Source organism: Columba livia, chromosome W (genome assembly GCF_036013475.1).
Source record: "Columba livia isolate bColLiv1 breed racing homer chromosome W, bColLiv1.pat.W.v2, whole genome shotgun sequence".
Taxonomy (NCBI): domain Eukaryota; kingdom Metazoa; phylum Chordata; class Aves; order Columbiformes; family Columbidae; genus Columba; species Columba livia.
This window is the reverse complement of record NC_088641.1, coordinates 8,920,539-8,936,567: the sequence shown is the minus strand read 5'-3', so window position 1 is coordinate 8,936,567 and position 16,029 is coordinate 8,920,539. Positions and strand designations below refer to the sequence as shown.

The 16,029-nt window shown below is 41.7% G+C and overlaps 1 protein-coding gene across 3 annotated transcripts in view; it reads right to left on the bottom strand.

Moving 5' to 3' along the window:
* The window catches only part of LOC135577091 (sorting nexin-2-like), a 44,656-nt gene extending 29,080 nt beyond the window's left edge, over positions 1 to 15,576 (bottom strand). Inside the window, exons 1-6 of one of the 3 annotated variants that reach the window (XR_010468685.1) lie at positions 15,399 to 15,561; positions 12,830 to 12,947; positions 4,308 to 4,471; positions 2,925 to 2,991; positions 2,689 to 2,732; positions 2,449 to 2,590 (exon numbers count right to left, since the gene is read on the bottom strand). Coding sequence is in view for 2 of the 3 variants with exons in the window: in XM_065044788.1 (XP_064900860.1) it covers positions 2,449 to 2,590; positions 2,689 to 2,732; positions 2,925 to 2,991; positions 4,308 to 4,471; positions 12,830 to 12,947; positions 15,399 to 15,506 (643 nt within the window). In the remaining variant the exon portion in view is untranslated. Of the gene's footprint in view, positions 1 to 2,448; positions 2,591 to 2,688; positions 2,733 to 2,924; positions 2,992 to 4,307; positions 4,472 to 12,829; positions 12,948 to 15,398 lie in introns of all 3 variants that reach the window. The other 2 variants (XM_065044788.1, XM_065044789.1) reach the window with 2 other exon arrangements.
* Between the last annotated feature and the right edge of the window lie 453 nt (positions 15,577 to 16,029).

Here is a 16,029-nt window from a genome sequence, read left to right as displayed (position 1 = left end):
CTGAACCCACGTGGCAGAATGCAAACCCCCCTCTCTCCCCCTCCCTCCTTCAGTATGGAAGGAGTAGGCATATCTCCCTCTCTCTCTGCTACTTGAGGCTAACAGCCTCTTTTGTTTGGCCCCAAAGCACCCTGGCCAGGGCCATTAGGAGAAGGGAGTGCCGAGGCGCCAGTGAGCCGCTGGGCATCTGCGGCCAGTGTGGGGGATGTTTGGAGGCTTCAGGGGCACCCACAGCCAGTGTGGGGGTGCAGAGAAGCTTCTGGAATGCCTACAGTCAGATCTGATCAGCCAGTATAAAAACGGGATTCTCATCGAGACTCCACCCATTGTCGCGGGGGTCTCTCAGAGCACGAGCTTAGCCACTGCCGCCAGGAGCCACGCCCCCCCCCGCTCCCCGGGATCGAGACTCCGCTTGCCTTGCCACCACGTGTGTAAGTAAATTAACCCTCGCAGGATTGCGAGTATATTTATACTTTTCGTGCACATATGCACGTGTAACTTTCCGTGCTCCATATGAGCACGTGTAAAATTAATCCTCGCAGAATCGCGGGTGTATTTTCCTTCCGTGCACATTTGCATGTGTAACTTTCCGTGCACATTTGCACGCTTACTTTCCGTGCTCAATACGAGCACGTGTATAAATTATTTCCTCACAGAATCATGAGTGTACTTTCCTCCCGTGCTTCCACATAAGCACGTGTAATATTCCGTGCACATTTGCACGTGTAAGTAAATTAACCCTCGCAGGATTGCAAGTGTATTATAAATTTACCCTCGCAGAATCGCAAGTGTACACTTCCCGTACTCACTACAAGTACGTGTATCTCTTTGAAAATAATCCCGCACCATGTTTAGGCAAGTGTGTACTTCTCCGGGACTCAGGGCCGGCTCCGGCATTGTTTTGGTGAAGCCACGTGCATGCACACTGTGGACCGCCTGTTGTATTAGTTGCTGCCCCTTAATAATTTTCCTCAACTGATATCCGAACCTTTATTTAAGTCACTTTTGGAGTGCTAAAACCCTGTTTCTCACCGGTTTAATAAAAGTTGTTTTGGACCCTGTTGTCCCTTAAACTAACCTCGGGGTGCCTCCGTGACAACCCAACCTCCTGCACCACCTGTGGCCTCACTGTGAAGGGACTGAGTGTAAGATGCACTGATAACAAGGGAAGTTGCAACTATGAAGGAGGGACTAGAGGTGTCTGGACTGAAGTTGAGCCTGGGAAAGGGGAAGGAAAAGTGTTTTCCTTAAGTAGTTGTTTTATTTTTTTCCACAATACCCAAATCAGTAATTAAATATTTTAAATTAAGTTAAATTATTCAAATCGAGTCTGCTTTGCCCACAACAGCCAAAAGGCATTCCTGTGGAAATTAACCCTATCTCAGCCAACCCAGCACACTCTCCAAAATTATAAGCATGTGGACCATACACTTTTAGATGGGACTAAATACCACCCAAGCACTGAGGGAAAGGCAGCTCAAGTTTAAAGTGGGAGTTTTGTGTTCTTTGGAGAAAGGTCCTATAGAGTCTGTGAGTTTTCACAACTTATCCACAGCCAAAGAAAGTCTCTACATTAGAACCTTAAGTCACACCCAGAGCTTGCTTACATAACAGTAAATCATAGAACAGAATCATAGAATTGTTTTGGTCAGAAAAGATCTTTGAAGATCATTGAGTCCAACCATTAACCTAATACTGCCAAGTCCACCACTAAACCATGTCCCTAAGAACCTCATCTACACATCTTTAAATACCTCCAGGGATGGTGACTCAATCATTCCCTAGGCAGCTTATTCCAATGCCTGACAACCTTTTCCATGAAGAAATTTGTCTATAATTATATCAAATCTAAACATCCTCTGGCACAACTTGAGGCCCTTTCCTCTTGACCTATCGCTTGCTACTTGGGAAAAGAGACTGACACCCTCTTCACTTTCAGGTAGTTGTAGAGACCAATAAGGTCTCCTCTCAGCCTCCTTTTCTCCAGGCTAAACAACCCCAGTTCCCTCACCTGCTCTTCATAAGACTTTTTCTCTAGACCCTTCACCAACTTCATTGCCCTTCTTTGGATACACTCCAGCACCTCAGTGTCTTTCTTGTAGGGAGGGGCCCAAAACTGAACACAGTATTTGAGGTGCAGCCTCACCAGTGCTGAGTACAGGGGGATGATCACTTCCCTAGTCCTGCTGGCCACACTGTTTCTGATACAAACCAGGATACTGTTGGCCTTGGCTACCTGGGCACACTGCCAGCTCATATGCAGCTGGCTGTCGACCAGCACCCTCAGGTCCTTTTCCACCAGGCAGTTTTCCAGCCACTCTTCCCTGAGGCTCTAGTCCCACCATTTTACCAAGTTCCATGTCTATTTATTTTACAAGCTGTATTGGTATTAAAATATTTCATATTATAGTATATGCATACATTCAACCTTACAGAAAATAAACTTACCTACAATACTTTTTTCTGGAGCGGGAGGCACAATGTAACCAATATGCATGTACGTTGCTGCTAATTTGCTGTGCAAGCCAAGGAAATCACTGAATCTTCTTTTAACAGAGAATTCATTTTTGTGAAACATGGAAAGGGATGTCTTAAAAAAAAAAAAAGTCACTTTAGCTATGACTTACTGATGTATCTACTCAGCTGTGATATAAAGTTATTTGCAAATATATTTGTTGCACTAGTTACCTTTGTTGTTACTCTATATGCCATATATGCATTCATGCCATCCCCTGCAAGAAAATTAAAATACTTATCCTAAGGCAAGTTACTTTAATCCTTTCACACACTTTTTTTCCCCTGAAACACACATTAAATAGCTTTTTATTTACATACTAAAACCCATCAAAAGATAACTGAATAAGGAATAATCTTTAAGAGGTAAGACAGCCTAACATACGATTTGCTAGGTTCAAGTAACTTACCAACTTTCTCTGGGTCTGATACATTGATTTCTATATCAAGCAAATCTCCATTTGCTTCCTCTTGAATCTAGAAAAAAATGTATGCCATATTTAACAAGTTAATGTGCATTCATACAACATTTGGGTACAAAGATAAGGATATAGGGGAAGGAAGAGTCATTATGTCTCAATTACTAAAAATCTCTTCTAGACCTACCATCCAATTTTAAGTGAACATAATTTCACATCTGGGTTTTTAATTTTGAGCCTTCCTGAAAGTTTTTTAGTGTGGCAACCTCTTCTTCAGACTTGTTTGCCTCAGTTTTAGTAAACATTCATCTTGGGGAAGTGCTCATTTTATCTCCTCCAATTCCAGCAGGCACAGAGGTTCAAAAATGTTCTCGCTTGCAATGTTTCTATAAGCTTCCAATCAAAAGACAGATATATTCCTTATTACTAATGGTATCTGTAGTTGAATAGTTGGGGATGGGGAAAGCAACAACTAGAGAATTTTCAGATACTTGCCTGAGCTGTGTGATCACAGAATTTCCTATCTTTAATGTGATATACATAAGTATGATAGAACAGAAATAGTTAAGAAACACCATGGCCGGACAGCATGCCAAGGTTGAAGAGGAAGAAAATCAGAAAGAAATCTCAGGTTAGGGCATCTAGGGAAGCAGCCATCTTCGAGTCCCAGGCAAGTCTTGTTTGATAAATCTCATTGATCAATGACATTTTCCAAGAACATTGTCTAGAATGAAGGGTATTTGCCAATGCACTAACTTTGAATGGAATGCCAAATGTAAAAAGCAAATTAAGTGGTAAAACTTCCAGCCTCAGCTATTTGGTAGTATGCAGAATAATGCTAACAACTGTTTCCTCCATTTCCTCATTAACAACAGCTTCAGAAATCCAAGTTAAAACCTGTACCATGCTAGTATGAATTAATAAATATCTTTAACATTTTTCCTCCATCTAGCTCAACACTTGGTCCCTTCACACACTTTTACAATACCTATCCTTTAGGAATGGAGCATGTTACTCCTCACACTACAGATCTCTCATCACCTAAGCAATGAATACTCATTTTATTGAGACAAATACATATTAAAAACAAGATAAACAGAATAGTTGTTCTCTTGCAAACTTCTCTTTACCAAAGAATGAGCCTGTGAGTAATTTAGGAACTGCATAAACAAACAAACAAACAAAAACAAACAAACAAAAACCCAAACAAAACAAAAAACACCACACCAAACAACAAAAAAACCACAACCATAAAAAAACACCATAAAAAACAATCACCACCACAACAACAATAGCAAACGCACACCACACACACACTCCCCAACAAGACATTTCCACAGTCGTCAAAACATAACTTAAAAATTTTCTTAGTACCTCTTCTCTGGATCTATCAAAAATCACATGGGCTGTTACACTTTTCAAATCCATTCTGGGAGCTACTAACATAGTAGGTGTTACAGGAGTGACTGCAGGAGTAGGTTCTGGAGAAAGTACTGGATCCCTCTCTGGACTGTCCAATGAAACTTCTTCTGTGGCTTCTAGATAAAGATTTTGAGTTCACAATTTATTTATTTTTTTTTACAATAGAGATAGATGTGCACCACAAAAGATACCAAGCATGCACATTAAAATGATCATACAGAAGTTTAATAACATCATTTATAAGTAACATCCATTAGTCTCTCAGATAATTTCTCTAAATGTGTTGGTTGAACTAGAGGCAACATACAAGTTCCTAGTGAAAAACAGGTTAAAATAAAATTAAGTATTCAATTTTTTTTTATATGCTGCCAGGTAAAGTCTTTTAAAATAGTCACAAAACTGCTAAGTCATTCATTTCTATATGACATATCATGAAAACTAATGACATTTTTCCACCACAGACTGTTCTTTTTCAGTGCCTATGTCAAATGTAGTTTTTGTAGTCTGAAGAACAGCTAATGAAGTAATTTATGCTGATAACTGAGCATACCAAGAGAATTTAAATATATACACCTCCTATCAAAACTACACAACTTGTAAAATACAAATATTAGTAGATGAAGCATTCTGACCAGTAGGACTAACTACTTATTTTTACTTTCTTCAGACTGTAGATAGTACATCTATATTTAAAGAGGATGCATATCTCTGCTCCACAAACCCCTCATGCTTTCTTCCCTCCACTAATTGATATTGACCACCAGGAAACCATACATTTACAGTAAACTGTTTCAGTTGGAAGGGACCTACAAAGATCATCCAATCCAACTGCCTGACCACTTCAGACCTAATAAAAAGTTAAAGCATGTTATTAAGGGCATTGTCCAAATGTCTCAAAGACTGACAGGCTTGAGACATTGACCACCTTTCTAGGAAGCCTGTTCTAGTACTTGACCACTATCTATTATCTGTTAAATAAATGCTTCCTAATGTTTAGTCTAAACCTCCCCTGGCGCAGCTTTGAAACATTCCCATGTGTCCTGCCACTGGATACTAAGAAGAGATCAGCACCGCTCTCTCTACTTCCCCTCCTCAGGAAGCTACAGCGAGCAATGAGGTTGCCCCTCAGCCTCCTTCTCTCCAAGCTAGACAAACCCAAAGTCCTTAGTCGCTTCTCATAGGACATTCCTTCCAGCCCTTTCACCAGCTTTGCTGCTCTCCTCTAGACACATTCAAGGACCTTCACATCCTTCTTAAATTGTGAGGCCCAGAACTGCACACGGTATTCAAGGTGAGGTTGCATCAATGCTGAATACAGTGGGATAATCACCTCTTTTGACCAGCTGGTTATACTGTGTTTGATGCACCCCAGGATGAAGCCCTCTTGGCTGCCAGAGCACACTGCTGACTCATATTGAGCCTGCTGTCAACCAGCACCCCCAGATCCCTTTCTGCAGGGCTGCTCTCCAGCCACTCCTCTCCCAGTCTATACTCGCGCCCAGCATTACTTCATCCTGGGTGCAGAATCTGGTATTTCAACTTGTTAAATTTCATGCCATTGATGATTGCCCAATGCTCCAATCTATCTAGATCCCTCTGCAAGGTTTCCTGTCCCTCAAGAGAGTCAACAGCACATCCCAGTTTGGTATTGTCAGCAAACTTGCTAATGGTACATTCAACTCCTACATCCAAATCATTGATAAAAATATTGAATGGAACTGGCCCTAGAATTGAACCCCGAGGAATGGCACTGCTGACCAGTTGCCAGCCAGATGTAGCCCCATTCACTACAACCCTTTGAGCTCTACCCTTCAGCCAGTTCTTCACCCAGCTCACCCTGAACCCGCTCATCCCATAGTTGGACAACTTGTCCAGAAGGTTGCTATGAGGGACAGTATCAAAAGACTCACTAAAATGCGGAAAAACTACATCCACACCTTCACTTCATCCACTGGGAGGGTGACCTTGTCATAAGGGATCAAATTAATTAGACAGGACTTCCCCTTTGTGAACCCATGTTAACTGTGCCTGATGATTGCATTAGACTTTAAATGCCTTTCAATAGCACCCAGTATAATAGTCTCCATATTTTTTTCAGGTACTGAGGTTAGGCTAACAGGTCTGTAGTTCCCTGTGTCTTCCCTCACACCATTCTTGTAGACTGGAGTAATGCTGGCTAGCTTCTAGTTAGCAAGGACCTCTCCAGGCTCCCAAGACCTTTGGTAGATGATCAAGAGGGGTCCTGCCATAACATCTGCTAGCTCCTTCAGTACTCTGGGATGAATCCCATCAGGCCCCATGGACTTGTGAACATTCAGCTGATACAGCTAGTCCCTTACAACTTCAGTGTTCACAAATGGAAAGTCACTGTTCCCAGACTTGTGGTCCTCTGACTCAGGGGACCAGGCATCCCAAGGTCTATCAGTATTATTAAAGATTGCGGGAAAAAAAAAGCATTGAATGCCTCTGCTTTTTCTTCATTCCTGTTACTCAGGTGACCATCTTCAACAAGTGTCGGTCCAATATTTTCTTTAGACCTCCTCTTGCTATTAACATACTTTAAAAAGCCCTTCTTGTTATCTGACACAACTGTCCAGTTTCAACTCTAATTGAGCTTTGCCCTTTCATGTCTTCTCCCTGCATATACAAACCATGGCTCTGTAATCTTCCTGTGAAGCCTGACTTTGCTTCCAGATATCATACAATATCTTTTTCCTCTTGAGTTCCATGAGGAGTTCCCTGTTCAGCCAAGCTGGTCTTCTGCTTCACTTGCTTGACTTTTGACACAAAGGGATTGCCTGCTCCTTTGCTTCTAAAAGGTGGTTCTTAAAACCTGACCAGAACTTGTGGACTCCTAAGCCCTCAAAAGCAGATTCCCAGGGTATACTGTGCTAAGTAGGCTCCCTGAACAGCTTAAAGTTTGCTTTCCTGAAGTCCAGGGTAGCAACTCTGCTGTCCCTTTTTCTCATTAGGCTGAAAATTTTAAACTCAACCATTTCATGATCACTGTGGCCAAGACAGCCACCTATCATCACATCCCACACAAGTCCTTCTCTATTCACAAACAAGTTTAGGAGGGCATCTTTCCTAATTGGCTCCCTGAGTACCTGTGACAAGAAGTTATCTCCAACAAACTTCAAGAATTTTCAAGACTTGCTCATCACAGCAGTATGATATTCCCAGCTGATGTCTAGGACATTTAAGTCTCCTATAAGGACAAGAGCTATCAATCCTGAAATTTCTCTTAACTGCATATAGAATAACTCATAAGTCCTTACATCCTGGCTGGGTCATCAGTAGTAGATACCCACTACAACATCTCCGTTGTTTTCCATCCCCCTAATCCTCACCCAGACCACATCATCGCTAACTGTAAGGGCTATATAATCAAACCTGTCCCTTACGTATGGCGCAACACCTCCATCCCACCTGCTCTGCCTATCCCTCCTGAAGAGCCTGTAGCCCTCCATCCCATCACTCCAATCGTGGGTATCTCTTACCACTCCATGCTATAACTGTCTTCCACCCCTCCTTATCCCTTGTAACTCTGCCTTGCTTCTGGCACAAAGCAGATCCTGGACCTGTGTCCATAGCAGCCACACTGAGTTGGCTTCTATACATCATAGATGGCAGAGTATGGATCCATTGATCAATCTCCCTCTCAGACTCCTCAGTCTGCTCACCTCCTCCTGCAGCTTGGCCACCAAGCAGAGCAGTTAATCACCCTGGTCACACCTCCCATAGGTTTGCTTGCAAGCACTTTCCACTTCTAGGAATATCCACATATCCCACAGCCAAAAACCCAGGTGGTTGCATGCTTGAACAGGAGCTCTGTCTGTTGCAATCAGCTACTACTCCTACATTTATACGGTCCTAAAATTACATTCAGCCCTTTGAAGGCAACCGCAAGGCTGATGTAGCCCCTGGTGAAAATGAGTTTGACATCCCTAGTGTAGGAGGTTCCTGGAGTATGTGGAAGACAACTTCCTGGCACAGCTGGTCAGTAAGCCAACTAGGGAAGGTGCCCAGCTGGACCTGTTGTTTGCAAACAGAGAATGACTTGTGGGTGATGTAATGGTTTGAGGCCATCTTAGGCACAGTGATCATGAAATGATAGACTTTCAGATTCTTGGAGAAGGAGGGGAGTCAGCAGAACTGCTACCTTGGACTTACAGAGGGCAGACTTTGACCTGTTTAGGAGGCTAATTGACAGAGTCCCTTGGGAGACAGTCCTGGAGGGCAAAGGAGTCCAGGAAGGCTGGAAATTCTTCAGGAAGGAAATCTTGAAGACACAGGAGCAAGCCGTCCCCATGTGCCGAAAGACAAGACAGTGGTGAAGAAGATCAGCCTGGCTGAACAGAGAGCTTTGCCTGGAACCCAGGAATAAAAAGATTCTTTGGAAGAAGGGGCAGGCCACTCAGGAGGACTACAAGGATGCCATGAAGTTATGCAGAGAGAAAATTAGAGGGGTCAAAGCCCAACTAGGAGGCAAATAGCATCCTGGCTTCTGTGAGAAACAGTGTGGCCAGCAGGACTAGGGAAATGATCATCCCCTGTACTCAGCACTGGTGAGGCTGCACCTTGAACACTGTGTCCAGTTTTGTGCCCCTCAGTACAAAAGCATGTCCAGAGAAGGGCAACGAAGCTGGTGAAAGGTCTAGAGAACAAGTCCTATGAGGAGCAGCTGAAGGAACTGGGGTTGTTTAGCTTGGAGAAAAGGAGGCTGAGGGGAGACCTTATTGCTCTCTACAACTACCTGAAAGGAGACTGTAGCATGGAGGGTGTGTCTTCTCCTAAGTAGCAAGTGATAGGATGAGAAAAAATGGCTTCAAGTTGTGCCAGGCGGAGTTTGGATTGGATATTAGAAAAAAATGTCTTCACCAAAAGTGTTATCAAGCACTGGAACAGGCTGCCCAGGAAAGTGGTTGAGTCACCATCCCTGGAGGTATTTAAAAGACATGTAGATGTGACACTTGGTGACATAGCTTAGAGATGGACTTGGCAGTGTTAGGTTAATGGTTGGACTTGATGATCTTAAAGGTCTTTTCCAACCTAAACAAATCTATAAATAGTATTAACAGGATAGTCAGCCACGAATAAGGTTTTCTTCTGACTTCAAAACTGTAGGTTCAAATGCCTTTGAACGTTTCTTCCAAAATAAACCTGGAACTGAATAACCAGCTTCTAAAAAGCAACCAGGCATTTACACAACTACTCTGATTAGACACTTCACATGACAACAGCCTGACAGATACTATTAGCTAGAACTTCTGCTGTTCAGCTGGGCTTCAAATAAATGTTTTGTTTGCTCCACAGAATTAGCATAATCTTTTTCTGTATGAACTCTGAGAAATAAAGGTCTAAAACAAATCTATCTAGATCTGAAGCTAAAAAAAACACCAACAATAACAAAAACATGTCCCCAGAAAAACACTTTTCCCCAGAAGCTAGATGCTTGCATGAGAGGATCCATTCCTAAAACACCTGAAAAGTAATATTTTACCAGACTAGAGAAGTGGAAAAAAATGTTATTTTTTCTGAAAAGGTGACAGAACACTGATATAATTTTACAGCCTTACTCTTGTCACCTATGAGAATTAGAAGCAGAAGGCATAGCTATGTCCTGCACAGACAGTCCAAGGCACATTTCTTCAGTTTCAGCTACACGTTGAAATTCAGGACAACATTTTAGAATTTTTTAGATTTAGTTCTTAACTCTATATAAGAAGTTTATGGATGACCAGGTTTTAAGATAGCAGTCATCTGAACAAATGTTACTACAGTAGTCTCTTAACCAAAAAAAACCCACAAACAAAAAGCCAACATTATAATAATCTGTGCCCACCTGCCCTGCCCACACCCCCCCCCCCATTGGGAGCTTTGCAGAAGACATTGTATTTGAGGAGTTAGTGATCTAGAACAGGTCATATCTGCTCTATTTGGCCTCATACTTAGGTCATTAGAAGCCTGTACGTTATTAATATAATCTGTAACTTAAAATGTATCTTTGGGAAAGGTGAACTCTGTGTGGATCAAGGGGTAGAAAGTAGTGATCCTGACTGGGAGATTACTACACACTGAGGAGTCAGTGATCCACACAACAGTTAACTTGAGGAGGCCCAAGCCTGTGCTGGGGTGCACGTACAGCTTGGCATCCAGGCCTGTGTTGTGTTGCACAAACCCCTTTGAAGAGAAGCTGCTAAATTAATGTATACTACGATTAAGTTGCAAAGGACATACCCATCATTAATCAGTTAACATGATAAATGCTTTCTAACCACCTGCAAAGGGAGGGGATATTTTTCAAGTTTTAGATCCTCCTGCATGACAAGCTGGAGACAGAAGATTAAGTAATATATTGTTTAGAAGTAGAGTGATTAGCTTATATTTGACTAGATGTAATGTAAGTAAGGAACTAATCAATTACTTATGTAAGTGTGTACTATTTGTGCTTCCACAAAGAGCTGCCAATGTGGTCAACCAATGGACACATGAAAAGACCCTCAGAAGCCCCCCTGAAAGAGACTGTGGTACCTGTAAAAGGATGCTAGATGGCAGCAAAGACCATGAAATAACTAACTCAATACTGATCTTATGTTTATGCAATCATTTCTTGATATAGATGTATTGTATGTTAAAAATTCCCCAAAACTGTAATTATATAATAGCTCAAATGAACAAAAAGAAGGAGCTCCCCTCCACAAACAGCATGTCATGAGCAGCATGTCATGGGAGAAACCCATCTGAGCTCCATCTGATGCTGCATGATCGTGGTGATCATGGGGTTCCCGCCATCTGAAGAGATGCAAGACTTACCCTTCTTATTAAAATGAGTATTTTATTAAGCCATTTGTTGTTGGGCCTTTCTTACTGAGATCCAGAAAGAACATGCTGCCCCCTCCCAACAACAAACACCATAAAATATATGCCCCTCATCATATCGTTGTCCACTGCTGAAAAGAGTCTGGTCCCATGCTCTTGACATTCACCCTTTAGATGTTTATAAGAATAAATAAGATCTCCTCTCAGCCTTTTCTTCTCCAGGCTGAACAGACCCAGCTCTCTCAGTTTTTCCTCATAAGAAAGATGCTCCAGATCCCTAATCATCTTTGTAGCCTGCCGCTGGACTCCCTCCAGTAATTCCTTGTCCTTCTTAAACTGGGGAGCCCAGAACTGGACACAGTACTCAAGATATAGCCTCAGAAGGGCAGAGCAGAAGGTGAGGATAACCTCTCCCCACCTGCTGGTCACACTCTTCCTATTGCACCCCAGGATGCCGTTGGCCTTCTTGGCCACAAGGGCACAGTGCTGGCTCATGGTCATCTTGTTGTCCACCAGGACCCCCAGGTCCCTTTCCCCTACACTGCTCTCTAACAGGTCGTTCCCCAACTTATACTGGAACCTGGGGTTGTTCCTGTCCAGATGCAAGACTAAGCTAGCTAACTAGCTAACACTGCCATACTACACAGCAACAGTATATATCACACAGAAACCTGTATTTAGCAATCAAACTTAACTAAAGCTAGAGTCCCACAAGAAAAAATCCTGTACATCACTGTCAAGATCTTAAGACATTTAAATTTAACTTTTCTATCAAATAAGCTTCTCCAAGTGCCATTACTTCAGTATGTAACTCTTCATAGTTCCGTTACAAAAATATGCATTGTCAAGAGTGTAATGAAGTGTTTACTACTGAGATGACAACACACAAATTTGGTGAAAAAAATCCTCAATTTTAATTTACTGTTGAAATTTAAACAAGACTCATCTACCCCTAAAGAGAAGTCACATATCACTTTATTTTCACTAATAAGCAAGATTAAGTCTTCTACTTGCAGTTCAAAAAGAAAAGGCTACATTTCAAAACAGTTTTACAATAATATTCAACCAGTAGCTAAATGTGTTAACAACAGTAGAACAAACTTTGCGCAAAGAATCTCAGCTGTTTTTACTTTTATAGCATGTCACTTTTCTTGCACAGAATCACAGAATGGTTGGGGTTGGAAGGGACCTTTGGACATCATCTAGTCCAACCCATCTGCTAAGGCAGATACACCTAGAGCAGGTTGCACAGGGACACATCCAGGCAAATTATTTCAAGTTCATAAATTTGACAGTATATTGCAGAAGATCATAGGACTTTAATTAAATAGGTGATCATTGAATCCAATAAAAAATGATTGAAAAAGACTAGTTATACTCCTAATATCCAAAGGAAAGCATTACTTAATGAATTTTCCAGAAAGTATATCTTCAACAGGTTCAACAATGGTTAAGATTTACAACAATATTAAATTGCTTAAGCTTAAAACTGAAGTTTCCATTGCAAGGGTACTGCTTCATATTTCCTTACAGACATGGAAATTACCTTTTACAGCATAAAAAAGTTTTCCTCCTCCTCACAAAAGTACACTCCTTTAAGTCCAAGAGGAAAATAGTCTATGCAGCCACATTAGAAGAAAAAAAGCAGTTACCAGCAAAGAGGTCTTCTCTATCATCATCTGGCATGACTTCTGCTGGCTTTGGACCATTAGAGTTTGTGCTGAATTCTTCTGCAGGAAGACTTGCTGGCTCTGTAGATGAAGAACTTGACTGTTAAAAAAAAAAAAAAAAAAGTGAAAAAGCAGAGAACCAGTTGTCACATATCAGTCTAAAGAAACAAAGCAAGATATACAGAAAGGAAGCCCAGTCAGCAATTTCCATTTCCCACTCCTAGGGGAATAAAAATGAATAAAGGATACAAACTAGTCATCAGCTCTTTTCATTTCTGTCAGAAAAAAAATAAATACCCATTTCCTCAAGTTTAATTTACATGAAAAACTGCTACAGAAATACCTAGAATAAGTTTGTTAGCATTCTGAATATAATTTGATTATGAAGGTCCTTTTGGAAAGGCTTATATTTAGATTTTGTTTAGTAATTTTTCTATGTAGAAAAAAGTCTCCAAGTGCTCCATACCAGTTTTTCAGAGATTAAGTTAACAAGTTAACTCCATTTAAACAATGCACAGCTGCTTGCAGCCATAAGAAATTTCTCTTCATAATATACATGAAATTTATATTTTGTTGGAACAAAGGTGAGTTAACAAAATCTCCTCTTATAAAACAAATGCTAAGACTGAAGCTATTTGGAAGAATTATTAGCAATCTTACAGTTTTTCCACTGCTTAGCTTAGCCAAATTATAGGTAAAAACATAACAGTTTGTCTTCTGTGAGGTGCAAAAAGAATGAAAGCAAGGGAAAAAAAAAAAAAAAAGGAGGGGGACAAGGGCAGAAATTAATCACACAAAAAGCAAGGGAACAGCTCCAAGATTAAGAGTTAGGAACCCTCCCAAAGCACCATAACCTTCACATAAATTGGCTTTGGACCTCACTGTCACTTGCCATGCTCTCCTCTCTAGTTAATCAGCAAACAATCACATGATCAGGATTAAGTCAGATCTGTTTTTACTTTAATAGAGCTGCCATTGCCACTTAAAAACAGCTACTTCTTAGAATGTTATAGGACTACAACACCACTACAACACTCAAATACATAAGTTTAATTAGACCCACACCATGACGTAATCATTCCTCTCTGGACTAAGGTGCCTTGGATGCTTAAGTTAAATAATCTAGCTTTAAACTAGGGAGAAGTTCAAGATCAATATTCATTCTCTCTTCCTTCCAAATTTGCTAGAAATTCACAAGAGCAGGGTTCTTTCCTAAGCACTCTAGTTGATTAAAAGCCAAAAAAGCTTAGTCTTCAAAGTTTCTCTTTAAGCAATGAGGTTTCCCTTTGCTACTTAACAACTTCCAAATAAAATTACTACAAAAACAAAGCAGCACAACAGAACTGTCAACCAAACCACTCAATACAGAGAAAGTGCATTTCTTCACTAGTTTTTCCAGCTATAAAAATTTACGGTATCTATTTTTTATCATCAAGATGAGGACTTTTCATTGTTAGACTGACTGTGGTTTAGGCATTAATTCTATTACATCTCATGGGGGTTTAATTCAAGAACACATCAATAAAGAAATTATTTCTGGTTTATTGCATTTTTCTGAAAGTACAAAACAAAACTCCAATAATATACACTGTACCACACAGAGATGTACAGAACTCTACTGCAAGTTCACAAATCACATCCTTCACAGTATTTTTCCACAGATTGTTTTTGTAGCATTGCATGGATTACCTATAAAAAACAAAAACAACCCCACTAAACTTTTAAGCTACTTCAGAGAAGGCAAGTATCTTTGAAAAACACATTTAAGAGCCTCTTTACTCACTGACCTTTTTAAGGACAAACAACAGTCAGAGCAAAACAAATATGCACTGATCCTATTACTGTTAAGGTCAGGGACAGAAAACTCTTTAGGTGATGAGGAACACAAACAATTTTCTTTTTAAATGTATAACTGTTTACAGGGAGAACAAAGTTTTTCCATAAGAGACTAGCACAGGTGAAATATGGCCACAACTTAAAAAAAAAATCTGCTTTAATAAACACATGAGCATTTTTTAAAACTAGGAAGTATTTACACATTGAGTGATAGTTGGGAGTTTTTTATTAGACTCCTGACACAGAAACCAAGAGCGGTTTATAGATGTATTCACCATACATTTTTAGATCTTTCAGTCTCTTGATTTCTCTCAACAACTGCAGGTGTGATACTTGGAGAAATACTTTTTCACGCTTTTCCTGCGGTTTTTTGTTTGTTTGTGTTTTTTTGTTTGTTTTCTGGTCAGTAGAAGGACTTCAGGGGAACGACTGAGTCCACGCAGGGCTGAGGGTCCCAGAGGTCCCCTGGCGAGGCAACTCTCCCCAATAACAGGCAAGGGCTAAGGAGTCTCCACTCCCAGAGAAAAGAGCGGCGAGGGCTGCAGCTCCAGGCCGAAATGGGGCTGGGAAGGGATCCCCGGTAGTCAGGGAGGGCCCGATGGGCGCCGGCACCATCACACTCCACCACAGATATCTGGGCAACGGCTTGGCCCCGCAGTAATAGACTGTACCAGGGAAGGAGAGAGGGCAGCTATAAAGAAGGGGGGACTCTCACCTCCATGGTGGACACGGGGCTAGCAAAGACATTCTTGCCATCCTCCAGCACCTCGAAATCGACAGGCCATTCATCCGCCAACAACGGAAACTGTCTCTTCGCTGCCATCTTCCCTTCCAGCTTGGATCACTAGCCCCAGCCTCCTGCTCTCACGTGACACCCCAACCCCCGCCTCCTCCCATCACGTCATTGGGAGAGCTAGGAAGAGAGGCGGGGGAGAAAAAAAAGGGTAATACGCGCGCTTGCATCACTACAGCTCGGTTATTTTTTCCTGCTGCTGTCAGCGAATACTGCTGCTGTTGGACTGGGGTGGTGCCAACCTCTCGTATTTTCGGGCTACTGTGTGTTCGCCTGCCCCCCCCCCCGCGGTCTCTCTTCGTAGAACAAGACGGGAACGGAGAACTAGAGAGAGGGGGAGAGGGTTGCGAATGCGAATTGCAAATACCAGTGCTCTTGAGCCCACGGGCTCCGTCACGGGGGGGGGGGTTGTGTGCCCGCGGAGCAATCTTTCTACTTTGCCCGAGGTGAGCTCTGTGGAAGCACTGGGGTGGCTGTGTACCTACCTAGGCCTGGCTGGGGTTGACTTGCCTGATATGAGCAAACCTGTAGATATAAATTCCTCCATCACTTG